Raw genomic sequence first — 10,836 nt, 5'->3', positions numbered from 1 at the left:
TTGACAGTTCGTAGCATTTGTATCCCCTATGATCAGAGGGGTAACCAAGGAAAACACACGGGGTGGATCGATTTTGAAGTTTGTGAATGGAAGTGGAAGGTAATAGGGGATAACAGAGGCATCCAAAGGTTATTAAGTGATGGTATGTTGGATGTTTGCGGTATAGCAAGTATGTAGGAGTGGAATGGTTTTTTTTGTTTTAGTAGGTAGAATATTTAGAAGATATGTGGCCATCTAGAGTGCATGATGCCAAAACGTGGGGGGAAGAGAGGCATGTGTAAGTAAAGTCCGAATTATATTATTAATTGATCGAATTTTACGTTCGGCTTTACCATTTTGTGGTGAAGTGTGGGGGCATGAAAAACGGAAAACCATTCCGTTTTTAGTACAAAAATCATGAAAGGATTTATTATTGTACTCGGTTCCGTTATCGCATTGAAATGATTTAATATCACGCTCAAATTGAGTCTTGATAAATTTGGAGAAATTTAGAAAAGTGGAATAGACATGTGATTTATTACTTAAAGGGAATGTCCAAAGATAGTTGGTATAATCATCAAGGAAAAAGAGGTAATATCGATGACCTCCGGTGCTTGCAACCGGGGAGGTCCATAAATCACTATGGAGTATGTCAAATGGCATTGAGGTGTAAGTCAAAGAACTATAGAAAGGCAATTTAATATGTTTACCAAACACACAAGATTGACATAAATGTTTATCAGAAAATTTGCCAACAGAAATAAAGTTGTTCTTATTCAAAACACGCAATAATGATGAACTAGGATGCCCCAAGCGGCGATGCCATAAGTCTTGAGACAGGGCAGCAAAAGTGGAAGGAGGAGTGACTTGAGTAGATGGCGGTGATAGAGGATAGAGATCTCCAGTGCTGTTACATCGGAGGATAGGAATCCGCGTCTGAAAGTCCTTCACAAGAAAGCCAAAAGGGTCAAATTCAATGGATATATTGTTATCAGTGGTTAAACGACGAACAGACAAAAGGTTTTTGATTAGCTTAGGTGCGTGAAGAATATTTTTGAGTTGTAAAGGTGGAAAGGGTGGTGGTAAGGTTGTGTCACCGGTGCCATGAATTGGGATTTGAAAACCGTTGCCAACAACTATGTTGTTTTGTATACCATTATTGAAATAACGGGAAATGTTACCTGTATTGTTTGACATGTGATTTGTATCCTCGGAGTCCAAATACCAATTCTGATCAGGATTGAGAGTCATGGTGTACATAGCCTGCTTGATGTTTGTTGGTGTATATGAGTCTGCATAACCAAAAGGTGGGCTGCCAAGAACACTTGCAAATGTGTTTCGGTTAGGGTGCCTGTTACCTGGTGTGGTAGGATATGGTGCAGGAGGGGATTTCCACTGTTGTTGTTGTTGCCAAGTAGGATTCCAACCATTAGAGTTCCAACCATTCCAAGGAGTTTGTGGATAAAAGTAGTTACCCTGACCTAAATTGTTCCCACGTCCGTGACCACGTCCCCGGCCACGTCCGCGCCCACCTCTGCCTGAGTGACCTCCACCGCGACCCTGCTGTCCACGGACTCCTGTGTGGTGTTGTTGTTGATCATAACCAGACCTATCACGACTACTTGTGTTGTGTGAGATGGATTGTTGGGCTGCTGCAGGAGCTTTTTCTGAGGCAACAAGCAGCGCAGTAGAAGATGTGGCTGCACTGTGAGCTTTTCGGGTTTCTTCCAAAATAAGTTTGGACCTTGCTGTATAAAAATCAGGCAGGGGAGAGGTTTGTTGCAAGTGTGTTGCTATGTTTTCATATTTTTCACCAAGACCGACAATCAATTGTAGCACCAACCGATCCTTAGAAACCGGTGCATCAACATTTGAGAGTTGATCAGATAGAGTTTTTAACTCTTGATAGTAGGCAGAAACATTGGGAAAAGATTCTAACCGGACATTAGAGAACCAGTTTTCCAAGTATAAGGCTCTTGAAGGCTTGCTATCAATGAATATATTCTCCAAGGCTTTCCATGCCTGTTCAGCAGTAGAATCTGGCTTGAGAATGGTGATTAGTAAATCCTTAGAGATTGTATTGTGAATCCATTGTAGAACTAAAGAATCTAATCGTTTCCATGGAACTTTGTCATCCATCTTTTCTTTATCTTTATCACTGGGTGATTTAGATGAAGATCCTTCAGCGGGAATGATGTGATTAATTACATCATGGGCGCGACAGTGGATCTTGAAGAGTTCCACCCATGTCGTGTATTGTCCATCATCCTGGTCCAACACAATGGGAATGAAATTCCTGATGTTGGTAACTGTAAGAGCAGGATGTAGATTAGCCATTCGAGCCTTAGAGAAGAAGATGAATGAGGAGATAATAAAGATAAATTAGATGCAAAGAAAGCAAAATCAGGTTCTGATTGGAAGATGGAATGCTACTAATGAAGATAGAATTACAAGTGCTGAGAACGAAAAGAAGATGAGAAGGGAATCGATGTTGTAACTGGAGCCGTGACTTGAGTTTTCGGCTGCTAGGGTTGTTGGGGAGATCAGAGGTATTCTGATACCATAATGGATTGTAAAATATTCAACATGTCTCCCTCTTTCTCATTGACTAGAATATATATATATATATATATATATATATATATATATATATATATATATATATATATATACTTACAAATGTTACAGTTTAGTACCATGAGAATTACAAAATATATAATATACATCATAAAGTTTCCTAGTCTAATAAGAATTTTTCTTCATAGTGCTCATCTTCACAAAATATAATGTAAGGAGTGTCATAAACTAGGTTGTTGATTGGAAATACATTTTGGCTCATTGAAGAATAACAGAACTTGCAAGCCTTCAATATGTTTGTATACTAAATGTATTTTTCTTTAATAATTGGCGTGTTTGTGATGAGTTATGTTTTATTTTTCTTAGCAGACTCAACTCCCTATGTGCTTTACTCCAGATTTGATAAAGCTACTTCAGTTCCCTTGGTCCTTTTCAAATTTAGTTGAAGTAGTTGCACAGAAGTATAATGACAAATTGTTTGAAAACCGCATAATTTTTCCATTCAAGGAGTTGCTTAATTTGAAGAATCTTGAAAAGCTTTCTATTACCAATGCCTATCGACTAGAGGAGATATTTGAAGTAGCAGAAGGGACAAATGAAGATGTGGATTTTGAAACACAATCTGTTGTGGTATTTGAGAAGCTAAAAGAGGTGACTTTGAGTGGAATATATAATCTGAAGCATATGTGGAAGAGCAATCGGTGGATAGTGTTGAACTTTCCAAACCTTACAAAGGTCTCAATTAAGGAATGTCCATTTCTTGGACACGTTTTCACTAGTTGCATGGTTGGTAGTCTATTGCAGCTCCAAGAGCTAAAAATAAGTGACTGTAGGAGTATGGATGTGATTGTGAAGCAAGTTGAGGATTCCGAAACCAGACTGACTACTGAGGTTGTGTTCCCTTGCCTAAAAACCATAACACTTCACAAGCTTCCAAATCTCAAGGGATTTTGTCTGGGGAAGGTGGCTTTTGAATGGCCATTATTAGATGCTTTGGAAATCAAATATTGTCCAAAAATAACAGTTTTCACAAATGGGCAATCAACTACTCCGGAGCTCAAGTTAATAGATACAACTTTTGGATTGTGTCATATAACAGAAGACCCCAACTCTTTTATAAAGACCTATCAACAAGAGGTATGTGGTGTCTCTTTTGGTTATTATTAACAGATTAATGTTTTCTACAACAAAAACTTTACATTACTCTCTAATTTACCACTTTGTTGTGATCTCCTACAGGGATGGCAGTTCTAGAGAAACATTTGAATTCACATGTGCAGTTTGGCTCATTTTGAAGTCAGCTATATATATAGCATAATAGGTAAGATTGCAATAATGTACCATGGTTCATGCCTTAGGATTTCCTCTAGCACTCATTTGTTTCCTTCGTCCATCATCATTTACATGTTTCTCTACCTTATTTGATTGAATTGAGTTGATGACCAACTCTTCTGCTTCAAGGTTATTCAAAACCATGTTCCTAATAAACCCCTTTTGTTAAAAGATTTCATTCCCAACAAATTGATACTTTAGTTACCCTTATGTTAAATCTATGCTTTGGACTGATCGTTGAGTGCAAATCAAGAATCTTGAATGGAAGACATATTCTTTTGTTCAAAGTTCAAACGGTTGAATGAAAAACCCGTTCTTTGTGGTCTTTGCTTTTAGTTGTTTGTGTATTTTTTTAGTGCATTCATCTGCTCGAGTTTATGGGTTATTGACTTATTATCTATATTTTTTGAAATTTTATCTTATTACGTAGTTTGGCTTCTTTATGAGGGCAACTTTTTCACAGTAGTCAAACTTAATGCTTTTAAAATTCAAATTTTAGGCATTTTTCTGTTTGATTATTGGTCATGTGAAATGGTTCTTTTTTCAGTAATCTTGGTGTGGAAGTTTCCTTCAAACTTCAACATTGGATGATTTCTAGAATACCATTCTACACATGTGGTTTTAATTTGTCAAGAATGGGTGGTAGCATGTTTGTCAAGAATGGATGGTAGCATGTTTGTCAAGCTTGGATGGTAATAGACAATTGAATTCATACATTCATTTGCCTATAAAAGGAAATGAAACCAAGCTTATTAAAAACACCACACATCAAATTACATCTTCATTTTTCTCTCATATTCATACAAATATATATTTGATATATTTGTTTTTCTTTCCTCTATCTCTGTAAACACTGAATATTATAGTAAATTGGTTCTCGGCTTCCTCCGCCCGTGGTTTTTCCCGATTTGGGTTTCCACGTAAATATCGCGTGTTTTTTTTCTTTTTATCGTTCGATTTATTCTTGGTTGATTATTCAAATAGTTTTATATTCCGTTGAATCGCTATCGTGATATTTGGGTTTTATACTTCGATCTTGAAGTTATCGATTATTTATTGTAGTCGATTTGTCTACAATTGGTATCAGAGCTATCCGGGTTTTCCGATAACGATTCGTAAAAAACTATTTTCAACCATGTCATCGATGAAATACGATATTCCTTTACTTGACAGAAACACAAGATTCCCTCTCTGGCAAGTAAAGATGAAAGATGTGTTGATCCAAATGGATCTCCACAAAGCACTATTAGGAATGGAGAAAATGCCGGCAACTTGGTCGACTGAGGAAAAGGAGATGAAAGATCTGAAGGCGTCGTCGCAGATCCGTCTGCATCTTTCTAACGACGTTCTCCAAGATGTGTTGAAAGAGACATCCGCAGCGGCTCTCTGGCTAAAACTCGAGCAGCTACTTATGACGAAAAGCTTGCCCAACAAGCTACACTTGAAGCAACGACTTTTTAACCTAAAGATGGGTGAAGGTAGTTCTTTGTCTGATCACCTCTCTACCTTTAAAGAGCTTGTAGGAAATCTGGAGAATATGGACGTCAAATACGAAGATGAAGACTTGGCGTTATTTTTATTATCTTCTCTCCCAGACTCCTACGATCACTTTCGTGACACCATTATCTATTCTCGGGACACTCTTGTCCTTGACGAGGTAATGACTGCTCTTGATTCAAAGGAAAAGATGAAGCAGATAGTTGGGAACAGTAGCAGCGATTCTAAAGCCGAAGGTCTCAACATCAGAGGGAGACCTAACGAGAGAGGTAGCTCTTCACAAAACCGATCTAGATCTAAGTCCAAAGCCAATCGCAAGTATTGCAATTATTGCCACAAGAAGGGACATCTGATCGATGAATGTTTCAAGTTAAAGAACAAGGAGAAAGCAAAGGCAATCGCAAAGGGAAAAACAACCAATAACACCGTTGAAGCCGATGTTGCCGAAACTGGTTCCGATGGCGAGCTTCTATCCGTTTCAGACTACGGTTTAATGACCACGAGTGAGTGGGTACTTGATTCAGCGTGTACTTTTCATATGAGCTCCAACCGAAGCGTTTTTCATTCATATGAAAAGGTTAACGAAGGCCACGTTCTAATGGGTAACGACACTTCGTGTCGTATTATTGGACGGGGTACACTCAGGTTCCGCATGTTCGATGTCGTTGTTCGAACGATTCAAGATGTGAAGCACGTATCCGGTCTTAGGCGAAATTTACTAAGTCTCGGTACTTTCGAGAAGAAAGGTTACGAGTTTGTTGGCAAAGACGGGAAACTCCATATTTTCAAGGAAGGTTCTGTGGTCATCCGAGGAGTTAGAAAATCCACAAACCTTTACATTATGGATGGGCAAGTTATCTCCGGCGAAGTCTCGGTATGTTCTAAATCCCTCTCCAACGCTGATCGCTCTCGTCTATGGCACCTCAGGCTCGCTCACATGTCATACCATGGTATGAATGAACTAAGTCGAAGGGGGTTGCTCGGGGAGCACAAATCAATCGAACTTGAATTCTGTGAAGATTGTGTATTTGGAAAGCAGAAGCGAGTGAGTTTTATCGGTGGCAAACATACGAAAGGGGCACTTGACTACATACACTCTGATTTATGGGGACCAGCGAAGGTTACATCGAAAGGTGGAGCCTCTTACATGCTCACGATCATTGACGATTTCTCAAGAAAGGTATGGTCGTTCTTCTTGAAGTCAAAGGGAGAAGTATTCCAAACTTTTAGAGATTGGAAAGTATTGGTTGAAAAGCAATCAGGTTTTGAAGTGAAATACCTTCGTACTGATAATGGACTGGAATTTTGTTCTGAAGAATTCAACTCCTATTGCCGTAGGGAAGGAATTACGAGGCATCGCACCGTAGTTCATACACCACAGCAGAACGGCGTAGCGGAACGTATGAACTGCACCATCATGGAGAAGGTCCGATGCATGCTATCTCATTCGAAGTTGCCGAAGTCTTTTTGGGCCGAGGCCGCTTCAACCGCATGCTACATTATCAACTGTTCCCCTTCTCGTGCTATTCAAAAGAAGACCCCATTTGAGCTTTGGTCCGGCCAACCTACTGATTACACGAAATTGATTCCATTTGGATGTCCAGCATATGCCCGAGTTGATAACGGTAAATTGGAAGCGAGGGCAATTAAATGCGTCTTTCTCGGATATCCGACAGGTGTTAAAGGGTTCAAATTATGGAGCCCAGAGCTAAGCAAGGTTTTGACATCTAAAGATGTGACCTTCGATGAAAAAGCCATGCTTCATCCTGTCTCCAACATTCAGACCAGAGAAAATGAAAATTCGGAAAAAGACAAAGTTCGAGTGGAGGTGGAGTTTCCTTTAAATTCATCTTTCGAGGACCAGTCTCATGAAGGTGTCGAGGTTTCTCAACCCTCGAATAATCAACATTCCTCTTCTCATGAGCCAGCCGAAGCTCCAAGCCAACCTCACAGTCCCTCCATTGCAAGAGATAGACCTCGCAGACAGATTGTACCTCCAAAGAGATATGTTCAAACCAATTCTGTCGCTTATGCACTTACAGTTGCCAATGAAGTTGAGTCTGTTCTGGAGCCCACGAGCTACAACGAGGCCATTCAATCCAAACATTCTAATAAGTGGATGGTTGTCATGCACGAGGAGATGGAATCTCTTCAGAAAAATGGCACATGGGATCTCGTTCCAGCTCCAAAGGGTAAGAAGACAGTTAAGTGCAAATGGGTCTACAAGTTGAAGGAGGCTATCCACCCTGGTGACAAACCAAGATATAAAGCTCGTTTGGTAGCCAAAGGCTACAGTCAAATCCCAGGTATCGATTATACCGACATTTTCTCTCCGGTTGTGAAACACACGTCAATACGTGTCTTGTTGGGATTAGTTGCCTCTCATGACTATGAATTAGAGCAACTTGATGTTACTACAGCATTCTTAAATGGTGTGCTTGAGGAAGAGATATATATGCAACAACCTGAAGGTTTTGTAGCTCCTGGCAAGGAAAGCTACGTGTGCAAATTGAAGAAGTCTCTTTATGGCCTCAAGCAATCTCCTCGACAATGGTATAAAAGGTTTGACTCATTTATGACCAGTCACAAGCTGAAAAGGTGCACCTACGACAGCTGCATTTACTACAAAAAGTGTGACGATGGTTCAATGGTCTATCTACTTTTATACGTGGATGACATGTTAATTGCAGCGAAGAATATAAAGGAGATTCAAAAGATAAAAGACCAGTTGAATGCTGAGTTCGATATGAAGGACTTGGGTGCTGCCAAGAAAATTCTAGGAATGGAAATAGTGCGAGACCGTAGTGCAAGAACTCTATACCTTTCTCAACAAAGCTACATTGAGAAGGTTCTGCACCGTTTCAATTTGCATGACGCAAAAGAAGTCAGAACTCCTTTCGCAGCCCACTTCAAGCTATCATCCGCCTTAAGTCCTACCACCGAAGAAGATATAGCATACATGGCAAAGGTACCATACTCCAGCGCTGTAGGATCTCTTATGTATGCTATGATTTGTACACGTCCAGATTTGTCATATGCGGTAAGCATGGTGAGCAGATACATGGCGAATCCAGGAAAGGAGCATTGGGTTGCTGTTAAATGGATTTTTCGCTACTTGCGAGGTACTTCCTCTTTATGTCTGCGGTTTGGAAAAACCGATAATGGAGTACTTGGTTATGTGGATTCCGATTATGCAAAGGACTTGGATAAAAGACGATCGATTACAGGGTACGTGTTTACTTTGGGTGATTACGCAGTTAGCTGGAAAGCGCAGTTACAATCTACTATAGCGTTATCCACCACTGAAGCCGAATACATGGCTGCTACGGAAGCAGTGAAGGAAGCCCTCTGGTTGAAACGGTTGATAGGTGAGCTTTCAAACAAGTTATCTGTTAACACTGTTTTTTGTGACAATCAAAGTGCAATATTTCTGACGAAGGATCAAATGTTCCATGATCGAACGAAGCATATTGATGTTCGTTATCACTTCATCAGAGATGTTATTGCTAAAGGTGATATTACAGTAAACAAGATCAGCACCAATGATAATCCTGCTGATATGTTCACTAAAAGTCTTCCAATAGCCAAATTCAAAGCATGTTTGGATTTGGTGGGTGTTTCAGATCGCATTTGAGCCTGATAGGCTCGTGGTGGAGGAAGTATATTTACTTTTCAAAATCAATTTTTTCTCATATGGTGTTTGCAGATTCTTATAGAGATTTGGAGTATGATGAGCTGTTGATAAACTGTTTTGCATGATCATTGTGCAAGTTAAAGTTTTTTTATCCTGTCTCATTTGAAGTCAAGGTGGAGATTGTGGAAGTTTCCTTCAAACTTCAACATTGGATGATTTCTAGAATACCATTCTACACATGTGGTTTTAATTTGTCAAGAATGGGTGGTAGCATGTTTGTCAAGAATGGATGGTAGCATGTTTGTCAAGCTTGGATGGTAATAGACAATTGAATTCATACATTCATTTGCCTATAAAAGGAAATGAAACCAAGCTTATTAAAAACACCACACATCAAATTACATCTTCATTTTTCTCTCATATTCATACAATATATATTTGATATATTTGTTTTTCTTTCCTCTATCTCTGTAAACACTGAATATTATAGTAAATTGGTTCTCGGCTTCCTCCGCCCGTGGTTTTTCCCGATTTGGGTTTCCACGTAAATATCGCGTGTTTTTTTTCTTTTTATCGTTCGATTTATTCTTGGTTGGTTATTCAAATAGTTTTATATTCCGTTGAATCGCTATCGTGATATTTGGGTTTTATACTTCGATCTTGAAGTTATCGATTATTTATTGTAGTCGATTTGTCTACACTTGGGATAGATAAACATAATGTTAATTTCATAGAGGTAATATGATTATTCTTGTCAATTTATGAAGTTAGAAGATAACTCATCTGACACAAAAAGAATCAATAGATTCACCTGCTGGCTGTAATCATATTTCCCTGTGTAACCTTTTTTTCATGATTTTGTTTTTCAGGCATCTTCTGATTTCAAACAGCCCGGCTACCACCACATGTCCCTGAGTACTCCCTGGAACTTGTATCTTGTGGTGGCTGGTGGTTGTTTCTGGTGGTGGATTTGGCCGGAAAAATTTCCATGCATGTGTAACCGTTTTTCCATGTGTACATACTTGAAGCAAAATTACCTGCTTTCAAAAGAAAAACACAAACTTGGTCGCCTTCTTGATGAATTATATTTCATCCTTCACTCACAACTTTACCCTGTAAATAACATAAAGATAATTTTCTTTACTATATTTTAATCCCCTGGTTTAGGCTTAAACTTAGCTTCAATATACTCTGTTTTATACTTAAAGCTACGTTACCGGTTAGTTTTAAAATAACATTACATTGTAGGTGCATCACGATGCGAAGTCAAACAAAAAGATGAAAAGTTAGGATGAAGTGATATTACTTGAGATCATCCTCTGGTAACATCAGACTTGAAGTGTTATTTGACATCGACATGAGTTGTGTTGGTGAAATTGAAGAACACAACAGCAACTTGAGACAAATTGACGGATATGTTTTGGGGAAGCTAAGAGAGTTGTGGAGGATGAAAGGTGAAAGTAGCTCTGATATCCTCATCCGCAGCTTTCAAGCAGTTGAATGGATAGATATACGAAGGTGTGAGAGGTTTCTAACCGTATTCACACCGACCGTGGCCAATTCTGATGTGAGAAAACTTATGAATGTGAGTATAGATGGTACGAGACCTTTGGAAGCAAGCAAGAGATACATTGAATGGGTTCAAAAAAGAAAGGAGGTATGTGATGTCATGGAGCTTTCAGTTTCTATTTTGATGTTACAGCACTTAGTTGTATGTGCCTCTATATATATACCCTCATACTTATGTGTATATGTATCTACATATGTGTGAGTGTGTGTACATACATACATATACATATGTACATATCACACTACAA

General features: G+C 39.0%; 1 protein-coding gene across 1 annotated transcript; it reads left to right on the top strand.

Moving 5' to 3' along the window:
- The first annotated feature begins 2,929 nt into the window (after nucleotides 1-2,929).
- On the top strand, nucleotides 2,930-10,117 carry LOC145156238 (uncharacterized). The gene is made up of 3 exons (XM_079075691.1): nucleotides 2,930-3,693; nucleotides 3,796-3,877; nucleotides 9,889-10,117. Exons 1-2 carry the CDS (start codon nucleotides 2,938-2,940, stop codon nucleotides 3,808-3,810), a joined length of 771 nt encoding a protein of 256 aa, XP_078931817.1. The 5' UTR covers nucleotides 2,930-2,937; the 3' UTR covers nucleotides 3,811-3,877; nucleotides 9,889-10,117.
- Nucleotides 10,118-10,836: the final 719 nt, after the last annotated feature.

Source organism: Lactuca virosa, chromosome 2, assembly GCF_052849685.1.
Source record: "Lactuca virosa cultivar CGN04683 chromosome 2, Lactuca_virosa_CGN04683_v6, whole genome shotgun sequence".
In the NCBI taxonomy this organism is placed as follows: domain Eukaryota; kingdom Viridiplantae; phylum Streptophyta; class Magnoliopsida; order Asterales; family Asteraceae; genus Lactuca; species Lactuca virosa.
This window is presented reverse-complemented; position numbering and strand designations above follow the sequence as displayed.